This window comes from Anomaloglossus baeobatrachus, chromosome 10 (assembly GCF_048569485.1).
Source record: "Anomaloglossus baeobatrachus isolate aAnoBae1 chromosome 10, aAnoBae1.hap1, whole genome shotgun sequence".
Lineage (NCBI taxonomy): Eukaryota > Metazoa > Chordata > Amphibia > Anura > Aromobatidae > Anomaloglossus > Anomaloglossus baeobatrachus.
Window position 1 is genome coordinate 58,614,001 of NC_134362.1, and position 19,785 is coordinate 58,633,785.

Genomic DNA, 19,785 nt, shown 5'->3' on the forward strand with positions numbered 1-19,785 from the left:
TTACAAAAAAGTAAAAGCGCCTATACAAAAGTTTGGGCATCTTTGGAAATCTGTGTGCTCGGATAATTTTGACCAAGATTTCAGACTTTAATTATCCTATTAGGGTTATGGCTTATTCATTATGATCATTAGGAAAGGCCAGGTGATGCAAATTTACAACTTTATAAAAACCCAGCCTTCTCTTATCTTGTGCCAAAAACAGCAGCTATGGGTTCTTCTAAGCAGCTGCCTAGCACTCTGAAACTGGTGGAGGCCTACAACTTAAGAAGATAGCAAAGCATTTACAAGTTGCCCTTTCCTCAGTTTGAAATGTAGTTAAGAAATAGCAGGTGACAGGAAGAGTGGAGGTCAAGATAAGGTCCGAAGCTGCTTGTAGGATTGTTAGAAAGGCAAATCAGAAACCCTGCTTGACTGCAAAAGACCTTCAGGAATCCTAAGTAGACCTTGGAGTTGTGGTACATTGTTTTACTGTTCAGAGACACCTGCACAAATATGGCCTTTATGGAAGAGTCTTCAGGAGAAAACCTCTCCTGCGATTCCAGTACTCAAAGACGCCCTTGAAAAACTGAGAAATCCATCACTGTTTTGTGTGATACCATTAGTAGGATTAAAAATATTGTCATATAAGAGTGAAGTGCAAGATTTTTGATTGGCAGATGTAAGCGCATCATAAACATTATTTTTGTGTAGCCCCTAGAAATCAGTTTCTCACTGATAGTTTTATTCCCCGGTGTAAATAAATCAGTGTGTGAACAAATTTGTTTCTCTATAATGAACTCCCCAAAGGGAGAAAGGTCTAAAGGTATGTGATACATGGCAGCTGATTGCAAAATAGTTTTGCCAGCTACTTGTTTATGAAATAGAGATGTTTTAACCCTGCCTTCATAAACATCTCCAGATGATCTCCAGTAACACCCAAAAAAGACACAAATTTTCCAGGGGTAGCTTATGTAAATTTCAGATTGAAGTTGTTGCAATTAAGATGTGAAATAAAATCTGGTATGCCCTTTATGCTGCCAAACCAAACCAGAAGCAGATCGTCCACATACCTGCCATACCAGATAATGTTGGGAAAAAAACCAAATTGATGGAATTGAAAATATAATACTCCTCAAACCAAGACATAGATAAAATAGCTAAAGATGGTGAGAAATGATAACCCATGAGAGTACCCATGGTCTGCAAATAAAACTAATCATCAAACAAAAATAGTTGTGGCTTAGCAAATATTCAACAATATTGAGTATAAATTGCCTAATTTCATATCAATAGTTACTGTATAAGTCTTGATGGTATTTAATGGCAACCAAGGCTAGATCATGTGGAATAGTAGAATACAAATTCACAACATTACATGTCATGAAGATATAATCTTTACTCCAGATGAAGCTCTCCAATGTTGTCAAGACTAGAGATGAACAGACCTGTGAAAGTTGGGTTCAGCGGGTTCAGCCAGACTTTTGATAAAGTTCATTTTGGGACCCGGACATGGCCTGAACCCCAATGGAAGTCTCTGCCCACATGCAGCCAGCCATAAACAGATGACTTTCGGGTGAAGGTGGGAGGGGTTTTTTTTCATTTTTTTGTTTGGTGCACACTACATCTGATCACGCTCTTGTTAACAGTGAAAGCCGTTCAAATACTGCAAGTGACTCGTACTGGGCTGAACACCGAGCATACCCGAGAACAGCAATGTTCACGTGATTGGTTTGCATATGTACAGCATCAAACTCCGAACCCGAAGTCTGTTTTTTTTATGTAAAGTCTGTGTTTGGTACGAACACCAAACACCAGACTTTGGGTTCACTCATCCAGTCAAGACATAAGATGTATCCTTAAGGTAGGTAACCTGACCTCAGGGTACTTCATTAAATTCAGTGACTCCCACCTGGGGTCAGGTTAGCTGTGGTCAGAGGTAGAGGACTATTGGAACCTCCTAGATGTGACTTAAACTTACCTGAGTGACAACACCGCTGATTGTGACTTAAGGCCGCTTTACACGCTGCGACATCGCTAAAGCAAGTCACAGAATTCGTGACACACATCCGGCCGCATTAGCGATGTCGTTGCATGTGATACCTATGTGCGATCGAAAATCGTCGCAAACACGTGCAAAATCGCTAATCGTTGACATGCTCCCCTATTCCCAATTATTGTTGCTGTTGCAGGTACGATGTTGTTCATAGTTCCTGCGGCAGCACACATCGCTATGTGTGACACCGCAGCAACGAGGAACCTCACCTTACCTGTGGCCGCCGGCAATGAAGAAGGAAGGAAGTGGGCGGGTTGTTCGTCCCGCTCATCTCGGCCCCTCCGCTTCAATTGGGCAGCCGCTTAGTGACATCGCCGTGACACCAAACGAACCACCCCCTTAGAAAGGAGGCGGTTTGCCGGTCACAGAGACGTCGCTAGGCAGGTAAGTAGTGTGACGGGTCCGCGCGATGTTGTGTGCCACGGGCAGCGATTTACCCGTTACGCACAAACGATGGGGCCGTGTACGCATGCTAGCGATCTCGCTAGTGAGATTGCAGCGTGTAAAGCGGCCTTTAGTCTCTGCCTGCAGTTACAGAGTGCGGACATGTTTCATGATCGCAAGCTGTAATTTCAAATGTAACAGAAATGAATTGTGATGGGACCACGTGTGGATTACGTCGGACCTGCAGAGGTCTTTTGGGGTTAATAAAGTGGTGAAAGGGTATTTTTTTGTCTTTTATCCCAAATAAAAGATTTTTTCGGTGTTTGTGTTTATTTCTTTTCACTTACAGAATAGTAATAAGGAGGGGGTCTCATAGATGCATCCCGTTACTAATCTAGGGCTTAGTAGCAGCTGTGGGCTGTCATTAACCCCTTATTAACAAGATTGCCACTGAACCAGGGCAATCGGTAAGAGCTGGGTAAAGTGCTGGGATTGTCGCATCTAATTGATGCTCTTTTTAGGCTTTGGGCTCCCAATAACCATGGGTCTCCCTAGCCTGAGAATACCAGCCCCCAGCCCAGCTGTCGGGCTTTATCTTGGCTGGGTATCAAAATTGAAGGGGACCGCAAGCTGTTTTTTTAAATTATTTATTTAAATAATTTTTAAAAAATCACAAACAAGCGCATTCAGCACTATTTATTCTAAGAAATTTTGCACTCCAAAAGTCTAATGGCGCTCCCTGGCTTCCCAGCCCTGCCATACACCCAAACAGTAGTTTTACACCGTATATGGGGTATCAACGTACTCAAAAGAAATTGCAGAACAAACTGTATGGTTTATTTTCTCTTGCCACCTTTGTGAAAGTGTCAAATTTCGGGCTAAAGCAATATTTTTGTGGGAAAAATGCAATTTCTTATTTTCACTTCTCAACATTATAAAATTCTGTAACGCATCTGTGGGTTCAAGGTGCTCACTATACCGCTAGATAAATTCCTTGAGGGGTGTAGTTTCCAAAATGTGGTCACTTGTCAGGGTTCCCACTGTATAGGTACCCCAAGAACTATGCAAATGTGGCATAGCATCCACTATCTATTCCAGGCAATTTTGGAGCTTCTTTCCTTCCAAGCCCTGTCATGCACCCAAACAGTAGTTTTCCACGACATATGAGGCATTAATGTACTCATAAAGAATTGCACAACAAATCCTATCATCCATTTTCTTCTGTTACTCTTGTGAAAAAAAAAAATTGGGGCTAAAGAAACATTTTTGTGGGAAAAATTAAAAATTAAAATGTTCATTTTTTACTTCATTGCTTTAATTTTTGTGAATAACCAATATGGTTAATGCATTTCTTGAATGTAGTTTTGAGCATTTTAAGGGGTGCAGTTTTTAAAATACTTTCACTTTTGGATACTTTCTGTCACATAGGCCCCTCAAAGTCATTTCAAATGTGAAATGGTCCATAAAGGAAATGGTTTTGTAAACTGTGTTGAAAGAATTAGAAATTGATGACAAACTTTAAACCTTTTATAACTTCCTAACAAAATTGAAATAAATAAATAAATTAATAAATAATACTGATGTAAAGTAGATGTGGTAAATGTTATTTATTAACAATTTTGTGCAATCTGGTTTTGAGAGCTAAAAAATAAAAGGTTGAAAAATGATACATTTTCCATTTTTTTTTGTCAAATTTCCCCAAAATTTAACACACCATGAAGTAGAATGTGTCATGAAAAAATTTTAAGAACCACTAATATATGTTGAAGCGTTCAAGAGTTATTACTACATAAATTGGTAAGAATTGTAAAATTTGGCCTGGTCAGGAAGGTGAGAACAGGCTTCGGGGCAAAGGGATTAAAGAATTATATGCAGGACTTAAAATAAATAAATAAATAAATAAATAAAAAATGCCCACATTTTTTAAGATTCCATTTGCGGTTTGAGAAAAAAACCAAAACAAATCTTGCTGGGCACTATGTCCAACACTGCTGAATATTAGGGAACAAGTTAACATCATTGAGCGTGGCTGCAAAGGCTTCCCCATAATGCCCTGCAGCTATGAGGTCTAGCGGATCATTGTATCTCGTAGTGGTGGTCATTAACTGGGTCGTCACAGATCAGCCACTGGAGTTCTGATGATCAGTAGCATCCTCTCTCCCACATGTATTTTAAAAATAATTACAAGCTTTACAGTATTGAGAATTGAGCAAATTTATTTGCCACAAATCAAATATTGGGTAAAATTTGGCAGAGATGGCAAATTCGAATTTCAAAAGATCCGCTCATCTCTATTGTGGATACATAAAATGGGTCAATTTAAATAAAAATGATGGATATTTTTTGGCTCTAATTAATGCTATATTTTAATGCACACTATGAAAATCCAAAGTTTGATACACCCCTTCTGTACAAGTCTATTTTAGGGCTAATTAATAAAGTTTATTTCAGTTTTTTCATCATCGCATTCTAAGATCTATATCATTCCAGAATGGCTACTTTAACAAAGCAATGTGAAACTTTTTTTGTGGTCCAAGTTCTTTTTTTTAATACCACAACCTTAGATGGAGAGGGATCAGCAATTTTAAAATAGTTGTTTGCGTTTTTTTTTAATTTCGATATTTCTTTTTTTTTTTTTTTTTAAGCTCTAATATAAACCTGAGTCTGAGTCTCTAACTATTATGGTTGTTTTCATGTATCATTTTTTCTCTTATACATGAAAGCAGTTTGTGCTTATTCCAGTGTGCTGCTGTCATGTGATGTTCGGCATTGCCCTTGCTGGGTGTCATGGCAGTTTCGGACTCTGTTCACATTGCAGAGTCCAACAAGCAGCCTGGAATCACTTAGTTGCACAGCCTGTTTTGGGCGTCGGCTGGTTCTGGCTTCACTGCTCTCTACAGCAGGAGTTAAATCCTGCTGGCTTGTGATCATCTGCTGGGAGCTCTGGCTGCTGATTACCATCCTCACCCGCCTTCACCCTTTATAAGGTTTTGTTTTTTGGGGCTGAGTGCCGGATATAGCTTCTGCTTCCTCAGTTCCTGTAGTTATCCAGTTCTATGGTGATCTACAAGTTGTGGTTCTACATGATGTGGGAGTCCTCCAGTTGTTTTTGTATTTCCTACCCCTTTTTCTTTACTTGTCAGTTCACTTACTGACCTTCCATTGTGCATTGTGCACAAATTTTACCCTTGTCTGTGCCTATTTGTGGGGTTTTCGGTCCTGGGCTTCCAGTTCGCTCCCTGGGAGAGGGGGAGTAGTATCAGGGCTCAGACAGATGACAGGGTCATGCTGGGGGGCTCGAACCTGGCTAGAGCCTACCTTTGAGATAAGGGACAGCACAAACGCCCCACCCTAAGGGTCAGCCTAGGAGCCCCTGTTCCATCGGTACATACCCCGTGACTGCTGCAAACATTTTTTGCTATCTTTGTTGCAGTTTTTCTTCTAATATGTTTATAAAAAATTGAGCTGATCCCATTAAACTGTAAAATATGGAAAATGCAAAAATTATATCAATGTGCTATTTTTTTTTATTTTCCATGGGGCCATTTACTTGCATTGGCGGATTTGATACACAATATGGATGAAAGAAAGACATGCCTCTTTTTTTTGCCGAGAATCAGTCTAGAACAAAAAAGTACATCTGAAAAAGCTTAATGATTGTCATTGTTATTTTTAGGCCAATAAAGGGAGGTACTTAGCCAGTTAGATCCTCCACAAAATCCCGACGCATTTCCCCCTCTTTTCGGTCACTGGGGTTCATCAGGGGAAACACAACGGACAAATCAATGGTCCTATAGAAGTAGTGGCCATCTGTAATGAAAGGGAGTGTGAAAATCAGGAGCCTCTATTGAGGAGAGTAAACTTGTGGGTCCATATTCTGATATTCTGATAAGCCCACTGTACAGCGATGTGCCTCCTCCACATAATTTAGTACACTAATTATAGTGCTATTATACAGTTGTTGCTTATTATTATTCTTGAAATTATTGAAATTTCTGAAAAAGTGCTACTATACAGGGTGGGCCATAAGTATGGATACACCCTGATAAACCCATAGCGTCACCCGGCCTCAAATGTTTTTCCCCTCCCATGTACTAATATGCCACAAACAGTAAGGTGATATCAGCAACAACTTCCATTTTATCAGGGTGTATCCATACTTATGGCCCACCCTGTATTTCTTTTTATTCTAGCTCTCACATTGCACAATTGCACTTTATGGGTTTAGGTGTTGGAGACCATAAATGTGGTTAACAGGGATGATTAGGGTCAGCCACCGCTGAGCGGGGGCACCAATAAACAGTAGGGTGTATTACCTTTGCTGTTAGGTAGAAGGAAGATTAGGGATAGCCAGCTATTAATTAGCATCATCTTGGCACCCAGCCCAACAGGTATTTGTTGGCCTCCACAATTCGCATGCCCCTAAGATAAAATACCACATGAAGGGAGCCCGTGTGTGTCACTTATCACTCACTATTTTTCTTTTCTTTTTGCTACTTTTCCTTCAATTGGTTTCTAACATTTTAATTAATTGTTTAATAAAGTAATTGTTTTTAAAGGTTTTTTTTAGGTCTTTAATCACGTATAATTTATTGTACTGCTTCTTAAACTATGACTGGGAATCTATGGGTCTCATCCGACAGATATATGGTGATGATTAGTTAAAATGCGCTCACCTTGTTGAGTTGTGTGACACACAACAAGATACAAAGCCTGTATTCAGCTGCTGCACAAAACCACAAGCCCCAAGGCCAATAACAATACGAAAGAACCAGAGTATAACATTACAATAAGTACGGAATGAGTCAATTATGTTTCTCAAACAAATATTCTTTAAGTGATTGGAAGGACTGTGAAGAATGTAATCACTTCTAAGAAAACTGATGCCCCAAAAACTAGCAGGTGCCACAGGCGGTTGTTCTTCTAAGGTAGAAGTGTGACCACTGCGAAACACGTTGAGAAATAAACCGCCTTTCATCTGAACCTTGCCTATTGGTCTCTCGTTACTTCTCAGCAGCGCAGTCAACTTTACGCCATATGTCCGGTTCCTTCACATTCTTAAACTATGTTGCTAACCCCACCGATGTGGCACCAGCTAGTTTTTGGGGAGTGGAAGATGAGGAGACATTTTTCTTTAGAAGTGATTACATTCTGCACAGGCCTTCCAATGACTTCAAGACCATTTATCTGAGAGACATAGTTGACTCATTCTCTACTTATTGTAATGTTATACTTAGTTAAGGAGAAAAAAAAAAAAGAGTTGACTAGTTAATTTTAATATGGACTTCCTTTACATGTATAACCCAATGAAATAACAAATTCCCCCAACAGGAGAGCAAATACACCATTAATAAAGTGCTGAAAAAACGCAGGCACGTTGGTCACACCAAACGGCATCATAAGATTTTCGCAGTGATCCTCTGGCATATTGAATGTCATCTTCCACTTATCCCCCTGTCGACATCAGATACGGATCACGCACCATAATCTGGTTGTATTCACTGAAATCCAGGCATGGAAGCAGTTCAACATCCAACATTTTTGACAAAGAAGAAACCCACAGCCACAGGGGATGAATATGGCCTAATGTGACCATTGGCCAAACTTTCCTTTATATACTCCTTGAGAGCTTATTTTTACACTAGTGCTGTATATCAGTTCACAGGCCACTGTGTATAACATAAAAAACAGCTTTCATTATACTCAACTGTGGGTTGGCTGGGTCCGATGGGCGTTGCTGATCTCGGACGGTACCTTACCTCCTCACTTCCTTCCATTGCTGTCCTCCTTCCCTGCTCTGTGTAGATGACGCGTGTGTCATCATCCACACAGAGGTCGCCATTGTGCTCCTGCACACGTGCACTTTGATGTGCCCTGCTGAGGGCAGATCAAAGTATTGTAGTACGCAGGCGAAGGGGGTCTTTGACCTTCCCACATGCCTGGCATTACAGTACTTTGGCTTTCCACAGGATGTCTGCATACAGGTGCTGCATACAGTCTGAGAATACCAGTCTCCAGCTGTTGGCTTTATCATGGCTGGGTATCAAAATTGTGCGGGACCATATGCCATTTATTTATTTATTCATTTTGATATAAAAAAGTCTTATGTGGTTCCTCTTATTTTGATACACAGCTAAGATAAGCACACGGCTGTGGGCTGCAGCCTGTAGCTGTATGTTTTATCTCTGCTGGGTATCATAAAATGGGGGGCCCTACTCCAATTTGTTTTTTATTTATTTTTACACTATAAACATGCATACAGTTTCTCTGATTGAAAGCAGTCAGACATGCATCACAAAGGGTGGGGGCATGTCTGACTGTAACCAGAGACATGGGGACTGCCGATGGGCGTGAAAAGCAGTGCATATGCATGAAGGATAATGCGTGGCCCTGGAAGTAGAGCTACAGCTGCACTGGAGACTGGTAAGTATAATGTGCCTTCTCCAATCTCCCTATCCCTTCTACCACCATTTTAAAGCGCCAGATTCTGGTCCTCATAGTATTATATGGGGACAGCCATCCAGCCAGATATCCTGGGGCAATTACGGGTCACAACAGGTTTTTGATTTTTTTAAAAAACCCGGTTTGGCCCAGCAGATTTCAGGTATCTGCGAGTCCGCCCATCACTAGTCACAACAAGGTTACAGATTTTTTTTTTGTATCACACACAGGTTTTTGTATATATCATTCGAATGTTCAATACCTTTTCACCTCATGATGTCCTGATTCTATACACCATTACTACTTTATTTTATTATTCCCATAACCATGGTTATTGCATTTTTTGCCCTTTCTCTTGTAAATCACCACACCATTTTTACTTCTACTCAATAAAAATTATTAATAAATTCTGATTTTATTCACTTTCCATATTGACTAGACATCGTGTTTTTTTTTTCTTTGGAGCTCCTCATTGTGTAATGTTTCACCAATTATTCTGCCGACATTACAGGTTCTTCCTTATATACAGTATGGTATTTATACTTTCTTTACTTTATTGACTATGCCTCATACTACTTTATCCATATATTATTGTTTGTTCCTAAAAGACACCTTTGCACCTCCATATAAGAGAATGAGTGGCGAATAAGATGTTCGGGTACACAATGTCTTCCTCAAAGTTGGACACATTAGGGTGCCACATTGGACCCCATAGCCGTTCCCTGAGACTGAAGGTCATAATTGTCCTGAAAGAGGAAGACATTTTCCCTAAGTAAAAGCCCTAGAAGGTCAACACCCCATGACTCCAGTGATTTATGTTCTCCACCAAACCCATAAAAGGTTACACAAACCACCAGGGAGATCCATTGTGTCTTCAACTGACTCCATTTTATCAATGCTGGCCGTATTACTAAAACTTATTTTCATCCCTCTGGTTAAGAATACATGATCTTTCTAACTTGATACTAATGAGTTCTTGAACCTAATTAAAATATGGGTCCCATACTCCCCTATGGCGTTCTTAGTGTCATGGGATGTTAACAGCGTCTACACATCCATTACACACCAGAAGGGACTACACACTGCTTAGAGACTTTTAACTAAGGCACAGTTTGAGACTGGCACTAAACAATTTTGTTCTTACCTTCTCGGATTTGTGCTTAAGGAAATTTTTTTCCTCTTTCAGGACAAGTATTACCTTCAGACTCAGGGATCTGCAATGGGGTCCAATGTGCCCCTCCATGCTATTAACTACACATCCTACTTTTAGGAAGACTTTGTATAACCTAACATCTTATTCGCCACTCATTCCCTTATATGGTGGAGATACATCGATGATATCTTCTGTACATGGGATAGACCCTTAAAAACACTATTGAAATTCAATACATATCTCAATAGTATTTAGCTTAAATTACAGTTTACAATACACCATAGCCATAATAAGATGATTTTTTGGGATGCAACAGTATATAGAAATGACAATGGTATATTAACAATAGACTTCTACTCCTAAGAAACTGACCACAATAGTTTATTGCAATATTTCAGTTACCATCCCTGAGCAACAAAAAAGTCTATCCCCTCAGCTCAGTTTTGTAGGGTTGAAAGAATCGTAAGTGATCAACAGGTCCGGGACATTAAACTTAAAGAAATAAAGAAAGAATTCCTACAGAGGGGCCACCCTATGAAGGTCTTGGATGAAGCGCAAAGCTTGTAGGTTGGCATTCATGCACACTTACCACCCATACTCATACGGATGTCATAGAATAATTAGGAAACAGTGGTATATTTTACATAATATCTATCCCAACATTGAGGAATTCCAAGAACCATTCCTACTATGCTACAAACATCCACTCAAGATGCGTGATAACTTAGTTAAGGCAAATGTTGGATCCCAATCCATTTTTCCAGTAGAAACCTTCCTGTGTACGCAAAAGCGAGGCATGTACCCTTGTCTATACTGCATGCAGTACAACAATATTCAAAAGGGCAATCCGATTTTCCACCTACACACGGGCTTGGGCATTCCAATCAAAGTTTTTTTTTTACCTGCGACTCTTCGTTTATCATTTATGCCATAAAATGCCCTTGTGGTTTCATTTAGGTAGGTGAAACAACACAATCTGTGCGCAATAGAATCTCACTGCACAAATTTAACATCAGATGTAAAAAAAAACCTCCCCACCTCCCTCTCCCATACCATTTTCAACAAAAAAATCATAATGTTGCGTAACTCAAATTCTAGAGATGCCGGCACATCCCCTATCATATTATCATGACGTTTGACAACCTTAAACACGCCCCTTTCCAGTGACATGAGCTGCTTAGTTTTATAACTACACTCTCCTTTTTGCTTCATTTTTTTGACACCCCCTTCATGAGGTATTCCACCTGAGCGTGCTATTTCAAAAGGAAGACACCGCCGCCATATTTCCACAGCGCTATTTCCTTGCAACGCCCATCGCTTTATCACTGATACCTCAGCCCATCCGGCAATCAGGTACCATCTCAGTATTCCATTGTCTCTCTCACTTTCTTTTCTCACGATGTCCTGTTTTTTAGGCTCAGCGCTGCTTAAAGTCTCTTTATTTCTTCCAGAATTATGCTGCCACCTTCTGGCTATTTAATATTATTTGCTTCAAATCTCTTGTTTGTCTGTGGATTACATACTGTGATTATGAACCATGTGATATACTTTCTCATATGTCAACTTTATCCTTTTTTATAATGATTTAAGTAATGGGATATTACACTATGTTTAACTCTTACAGCATGCTTACATACCAAAAAAACCTGCTGACAGATTCCCTTTAATCCCTCTTTATTTCTTCCAGAATTATGCTGCCACCTTCTGGCCATTTAACATTATTGCTTCAAATCTTGTGATTCTCTCTGGATTACTTAATTAATATTTAAGAGGTGTTTGTAGTTATTATTTCAATGTGGCATGTAGGTTTGTATAGTCATGTAAAGCTGTGGCATATTTTAGTAGGTGGAAATACAGCAGAGTGCTATTAACTAGTAGCAATATGATAGGGTTATCCTATCTCTTCATGGTATGGGATTCAGTTAGGTATGGTGTAAAGATGGACAAATAGTCAAATACTTGGCTTCAGATTATTTGAGCCAAATAATTTCTAATTTTCGCACCGAATAACAAACCCAATGCAAGTCAATGGGAAATTTGGAATCATTTTCTGGAGGATCTTGGAAGTTGGTCTGGAAAGGCTGTAAAAATGCTGAAATGGATGAAAAAGTGCTGAAACTGAATGGGAACAGTTTGGGGAAGATGCCTGGATGCATTTTACTCACGTTTTGTTTCTGGCAATAATGTTAAAGCAGGAATATTACCCTTACGGAGTTTCCTCACAGCTGTCACACTACTTCCAGATCTGCTCATTACATCTTATGCTTTTACACTGCTTCCTCCATCCACCCTCTGTAAAAGCATCTGTGATGGTCTGCAGTCAGACTGCCGACATGCCAGGATCTGTGATTGGTTGCTCTCACAGCAGCTGTCCTGGGCAGGACATTGAGTGTGAAAATAAATAATTTGAAAAATGGCAATGAGTCCCCCATATTTTGATCCCCAGCACAAATAAAGCAGATGACTTCAGGCTGCAGCCCTTAGCTATGCATATCTTGGCTGTGTATCAAAATATGAGGGACCCATGTGGCGTTTTTAAAAAATATATATTTTATTACATAATTACATAGTTTAAAAAATAAAAAAAACAAAACAGTGTTTGGTCCTCCCCACTTGATACCCAGCCAAAGTAACGCAGACAGCTGGCGGCTAATATTTTCAGGCTGAGAAGGCCCATGGTTATTGGGCCCTCCACAGCCTAAAAATAACAGCACACAGCTGCACCGAAATTGCAACATACATTAGATGTGACAATCCCGGCTCTTTACCTGGCCCATCTCGATTGCCCTGGTGCAGTGGCAATCAGGGTAATATAAGTATTTAATGACAACTGTGATTTGTTTATGAGATCCCCTCATTACTAACCCTGTAAATAAAAATAAACACAAACACACAAAAATTCTTTATTTTAAATATAACCCCTGACTCTTCCCCTCTTTCACCAATTTATTAGCCCCCAAAACACTCCCACAGGTCCAACGTAATCCACACGACGTCCCAAGACAATCCCGGCTCTGCTACATCTTAGGTTGCAGTGCACGGTCACATTAAAAAACATTACTGCTCAATGCGGCATCTGGGACACACTGACCAAGCCGCAGCTGTGAGTGGTGACACCACTGAGTTCACCTAAGGTCACAGCTGGTGTTCCCATGGCACCCCAGCTGTGACCATAAGTAAACTGACCTGAGTTGAACTCATTGAACTGAGTGACCTCACCTCAGGTGAAGTTATTGCACTCAATGCCAGATTACCGGATTAAGTAATATGTGCACAATTGGTAGGTAGGTATTTAGTTGCAGACATTTCTGCATTAAATCTGCATCTCCTGGTGGAAAAATGCAACAAAACTGCAATGTGGTATTGACACGTTTTGGACTTGCTTTCCTGCCAGGAGATGCAGATTTGTTTCCGAATTTTTTTGCAGACATTTCTGAACTAAATCTGCATCTTCTGGGAGAAAATTGCATCACAACATCAAATTTTGTCTGCAACAAATTTTTGCACCAAATCTGCATTTCCTGGCAAAAAAACCCACACCAAAACCACATGCATTTATGTTGCGGTTTCTGTGCATTTTTCTGCAAGGATATGCAGATTTGGTGCAGAAATTTATTGCAGACCAAATCTGCTGTTTTGACTTGTTTTTGACTTGTTTTTCTGCCAGAAGATGAAGATTTGGTGCAGAAATGTTTGCATCAAATTTCTGAAACAAATCTGAATCCCCTGGCAGAAAAGTGCACCAAAACCACATGCGTTTATGATGCAGTTTTGGTGTGGCTTTTCTGCCAGGATATGCAGATTTGCTACAGAAATGTATGCAATTAAATACTCAATGTGCACACATTGTCTAATCCAGCAATCCGGCATTGAGTTCAATGACTTCACCTGAGGTCACAGCTGGAGTTCCCACGGTACCCCAGCTGTGTTCTCAGGTAGATTGACCTCAGAGGAATTCCTTAAACTCAAGTGAAGTCATTGAACTCAGTGCTGGATTACCGGATTAGATGATGTGCAGACATGTCTGCACCAAATCTACATCTTTTGGCAAAAAAACACACCGAAACAACATACAAAAGTGTGCATTTTTTGCCAGGAAATGCAGCTTTGTGCTGAAATGTCTGCAACCAAATACTCAACATGTGCACATATCATAATCCGGCAGTCAGGTTATCCTCGAGGCTCCCTGCTGCTCTCAGTGAAAGTTGAACCCGCTATTCTAAGTGAAAGTAGAACCTGCTGCTGGATTGCTGTGCGTCCGTGTCCCACAATCTGACAGTTTGGCAATCCAGAAACAGGTTCCACTTTCACTGAGAGAAGCAGGTTCATCTTTCAGTGAGGGCAGTGGGGAGTCCTGAGTGTGACCTCCATTGACCTGACTGCCAGATTATTAGATTGCTTTGCCCCGCAATCTGTCAATCAGGTAGTGGGTTCACCGGCGATCACACTTTATACCGTGAGAACCCAGGTATGACCTTCGGAGACCTGAGTAATGCCATTGTATCTTACAGTCGGACCCCTGCTGCCATCAGTGTGTCCCAGAAGCTGCAGTGATCAGTCACGTTCTCCATCACTGCAGCTTTTGAAAGCAGCAGAGCTAAGATTGTCGTAGGACCATATGTGGATTGCGTTGGACCTGTGGGGGTGCTTTGGGGTTTAATAAATTGTTAAAAGAGGGTGTGTTTCTTTTTAATAAAGAATTTGTGCTTATTTCTTTTTACTTACAGGGTTAGTAATGAGGTGTCTCAATTCTTCCCCATTACTAACTTTGTGCTTACTGACAGCTGTGATTTTTTGACAAATCATAGCTGTCATTAACCCTTAATATTACCCCAATTGCCACCTCTCCAGGGCAATCAGGAAGAGTCAGGTAATGAATGCAAGAATTCTGGAGCTGCTGCAGACTGCTCTTTTTAGGCTCGGGATCCAACAACCATGGGCCTTCCCAACCTATGAATATCTCTCCCACCACTGTCTGATTTATCTTGGCTGGGTATCAAATTTGGGGTGGGGGGGGGGCATTTTTTTTAAAATTATTTATTTAAAGAATTTAAAAAAAGCCACATGGGTTCCCTCATATTTTGATAATCAGCCAAGGTAAGGTGCACATCTGGGTGGTTGCAGCTTGTAGCCATCGGCAGTCCCTTCTACTAATTTTTGGCCGCCAGTGCACTTTAGTGCATTGTATAGGCTTTATAAGTCTAGGAGTCCCACTACCTAACAATTTTAACAGACTGTGTATGAGGCCCTTCTTTATGTCTACTACACAGTGTATTGAAGTCCTTTTTCCTTTTAATTTTTGACAGTTCTTGTGTTGTCTACAAAGGCTTTGTGAAGTTTCAGAGTTCCTCCTTTATAAACCAAAAAGGATGTGTCTGACCATGTCACAGAGAACACAGGCCCAGATAAGGTAGTAAATTGTTAAAATTACATTTACCGGTGACTACCAGTGAGTGTAGATTTATTTCCCCCTCTACTATGTCATCTACTGTAGTCAGTCATTGGCAACGGGGAAACACGGTGAGAGATGGCTTGGTTATTAAGGGGGGAGGAAGTAGTGTTTTTTTCTATTTTTAATATTGCCTTCTATACAAGTTTTCTAACATTTTTTCCTGTAAAATCCATTTTATCTTCGGTTTTGTATGTTTTATTCTCAGTCCGTATGAGTGGAGTTATACTCTGACAACATTGTTCCCAGTTGCGACCTTGGAGTTAGAGATGCGTCCAGGCATCTACTGATGTTGTTACTATTCCACTTGAGCGCTGTTTCCTTCCATTTCAGCGATTTTCCTACCCCCCCACAGCCCTTCTTTTAGGGTCTTCTGGAAAAATGCTTGAGTTTCTCATTGACTTCCATTATACTCGGTACTCGAGTCGAGCCCATCAGAGTGTCTGACCTGCTTGATTCGAGTAACGAACACTCGAGCATTTTAGTGCTCGCTCATCACTACTGGTTGTAACTGCCTGTAAATTTACGGCTGGTTGGCAACCCAGTTTGATAGGTCATTGTTTTCAGACTGCACAACTGTTTCTGCTTCCTAAATAACGGGATAATTTTTTGCTAAAGTTATCGGGTCTTCATTTAGCACAAAGAACAAAGCTTTTGAAGCTCCAAAAACAAGGATAATTTAACCATGCACCACACCATATGAAAAGGTCATGGCTTCTTCCATTTGTTCCAATATACACAAAGGATGTAAACTGTGTATAACAAAACATGTGTAATTGAAATAATTTTCAGGGAAAATTACTTTATTTTCTGGCACAATTTCAAGGGTGCCAAAACTTTCGGCCATGACTATATGCACCAGTAATATCTAGACACAGGATATTGATGCATTTTAGGTAATCTAATAATTAATATTTAATCTAGGGACAATTCCTCTAGAAGTATCAATTGTTAATAAAGTTATATATTTATATATTATTTCTGCTTTCATCATAGCGTCAACACTAACCATTCAAATCTATGAATACAGAACGGATTGTGAAAGAAATTGTTTCCTTGGATCCAAACCTCAGCTATTTACTCTGCAAATGTATCCCACAGACATCTCTTTCAAAGTGAGCAAGATTTTTTTCTTTGTCATTTTGCAAATAATCTTCTGTTTTATTATTTTAACACTGTTAAAAAAAGTAAAAGCTCTTGATTTGACCAATCATGGCCCACAAAAAAGTTTAGTGACTTTAACAGTTTCATCAAGTGAACCAGTACTTATTATATTACTATGGGCATATCCTTTTGGATATAAATTTCCTCTTAACAATTGCCCACAACAGTTCGATGGCTCTGGTTGCGTCTATACTACAGACCGTAACATGTATTCAGAAGCGAATGCTGTTGTAATCCACCACAGAGATGTGTGCCATTCTAAGAATCTACTACCTCAAGAACCAAGACCACATAATCAGTACTGGATTTGGTTTAGCCTTGAATCACCAAGTCATTGTCCGAATCTTTCACTTATGGACAATCTTATAAACCTTACAATGTCCTACAGGGCTGACTCTGACATTTTTAGTCCATATGGTTGGATAGAAAACCCCTACAGGACACTAAAGTTTACTATCCCAATAAAGACAAAGCTGGTGGCCTGGGTAGTAAGTAATTGGAATCTAAACTCTAAAAGAGTACAATATTATGAACAGCTAAAGAACTATTTGAATATTGACATATATGGAAAGCAACATCTTCCACTTCCAGGAGATAGACATCTTGAAATACTTTCAACTTATAAATTCTACTTTTCTTTTGAGAATTCCATCCATGAAGACTATATAACAGAAAAATTTTGGCACAATGCATTTTCCTCAGGATGTGTTCCAGTTGTGTTGGGTCCACCACGAGCAAATTATGAGCGGTTCGTCCCTGGAGATGCCTTCATTCATGTTGATGACTTTTCAAACCCTCAGGAATTGGCTTCTTATCTTCTGAGTCTAGACAAAGATGAAGAGAAGTACAAGCAATATTTCAACTGGAGAAATACATATACTGTGCCAAACAGGAGAATACCTTTGGAAGTGCATTATTGTAAAATTTGTGAGGCTTTGAAAAAAGCTCCATCATATAGGACCAAACCAAGTATTGAAGCGTGGTTCAAATAATTTTTTTTTAATGAGTCAGACATGTAAATTTAGTTCTTTGCAAAAAGATCTACTTGGAGTCTACATTACAGACTTTTGATAGACATTTGCCTATTTCCTTATACACATCTTCCCACCTGATATGAGTATAACTTTAAGGGTTTTTTCTACTAAAACATATGTAACACAATCTGCACACCACAGAATCAAAACTCACTGCCATCACTGACCGAAATCTGGGCTATGGATTCTGTGGATCAGTGCTTCTCACACTGTGAGGTTGGCTTCACCAGTTTTCATTGAAGACCAGCAGAGGAGGCAGTTATTATAGAAATAATCATGCTTCACAGTTCTTCTATGGCAGTAGCAATATTGTGCTTTGCAACCGATTTGCTCATTTTGTACTTATTGTAAAATCATTTTGTTCTCAGAAGTGTTTGGTGGTTTCAGCTGAACCTTAGGTAGAGTGCAGTTTGGGACCCAGCCTTGACCTGAACTCCATTGGAAGTCACTGATTGGGCAGTTTGGCTCTCCTCCCACAAGGAACCAGGCATACACAGAGCACTTCCGGGGGGAAGGAGTGCTTAGTTTTTTCTCTTTTTTTGTACACACTACATCCTATAAGGCCCCCTTCACACTTCCGTGAAAAACACGCACGTGTGTTACGGGCCATTTTTCGGGTCCGTATCCCGTTGTTGTGTCCGTTTTTATGGTCCGTGTGTCATCTGTGTGAATTGCGTATGCTAGCCATGTTTGTGTGTAGAACGTCCGTGTGTGCGTGTGGAATTAACGTGTATGTGTACGTGGAATGTCCGTGTGGAATGTCCGTGTGGAATGTCCGTGTGGAATGTCCGTGTGTGTGTGATGCACAATGTCGTTTATAAATGTCGTCTGACAGCCGACAGAGTTGCGCAATGAGAATGAACTCGGGTGAACTTCACCCGACTTCATCCTCATACCGCGGCTCTGTCTGTGTCGAGTACTGATTAGCGGTCACCTGTGAAGGATTCACCGATGACCGCTAATCCCCCGAGTGACTGAAGTTTCCCCCCCTCTCTCATACTCACCGATCCCCGGCGCGGCTCTGCACGGCATTCACACTGCTGCGGCGGCTTTTACTATTTTGAAAAAGCCGGCCGCTCATTAAACAATCTCGTATTCCCTGCGTTCCCCACCCACCGGCGCCTATGATTGGTTGCAGTGAGACACGCCCCCACGCTGAGTGACAGGTGTCTCACTGCACCCAATCACAGCAGCCGGTGGGCGTGTCTATACTGTGCAGTAAAATAAATAAATAATTAAAAAAAACGGCGTGCGGTCCCCCCAATTTTAATGCCAGCCAGATAAAGCCATACGGCTGAAGGCTGGTATTCTCAGGATGGGGAGCTCCACGTTATGGGGAGCCCCCCACCCTAACAATATCAGTCAGCAGCCGCCCAGAATTGCCGCATACATTAGATGCGACAGTTCTGGGACTGTACACGGCTCTTCCCGATTTGCCCTGGTGCTTTGGCAAATCGGGGTAATAAGGAGTTAATGGCAGCCCATAGCTGCCAATAAGTCCTAGATTAATCATGTCAGGCGTCTCCCCGAGATACCTTCCATGATTAATCTGTAAATTACAGTAAATAAACACACACACACCCGAAAAAATCATTTATTACAAATAAAAAACACAAACATCTACCCTGGTTCAACAATTTAATCAGCCCGAGAAAGCCCTCCATGTCCGGCGGAATCCAGGATGGTCCAGCGTCGCATCCAGCTCTGCTGCATGGAGGTGACAGGAGCTGCAGAATACACCGCCGCTCCTGACAGCTCCACGCGGCAAATGAAGAGTGCCGCGCGATCAGCTGAGCTGTCACTGAGGTTACCCGCTGTCAACACTGGATCCAGTGACAGCGGGTAACCTCAGTGACAGCTCAGCCGATCGCGTGGCTCTCTTCATTTGCTGCTTGGAGCTGGGTTTTATGGACCCATAGGACGTGCGGTTCACCTCCACAACCACGCAGGCACATGCTACCTGGGCTCCTACTACCATATCCCAGGGACCCTTATCCAGACTATAACCAGTGGAGTCTCAGTCAGATAGTTACCTGGACCAGCATCTATTTACCTCATCATCCATTTCTCTGACCAATTGTGGCTCCTCTCCTTTTGGCTTCCATATATTATTCCAGGAATCACCACA

The 19,785-nt window shown here is 40.8% G+C and overlaps 1 protein-coding gene across 1 annotated transcript; it reads left to right on the forward strand.

The window, feature by feature from the left end:
• Positions 1-16,547: 16,547 nt before the first annotated feature.
• LOC142254942 (3-galactosyl-N-acetylglucosaminide 4-alpha-L-fucosyltransferase FUT3-like) lies at positions 16,548-17,615 on the forward strand. Its single transcript, XM_075326314.1, has one exon. It carries the CDS (start codon positions 16,548-16,550, stop codon positions 17,613-17,615), a length of 1,068 nt encoding a protein of 355 aa, XP_075182429.1.
• Positions 17,616-19,785: the final 2,170 nt, after the last annotated feature.

Bases quoted from the DNA above. Each gene is read 5' to 3' on its own strand.
- LOC142254942 (XM_075326314.1), top strand. From the start codon at position 16,548: ATGTATCCCACAGACATCTCTTTCAAAGTGAGCAAGATTTTTTTCTTT.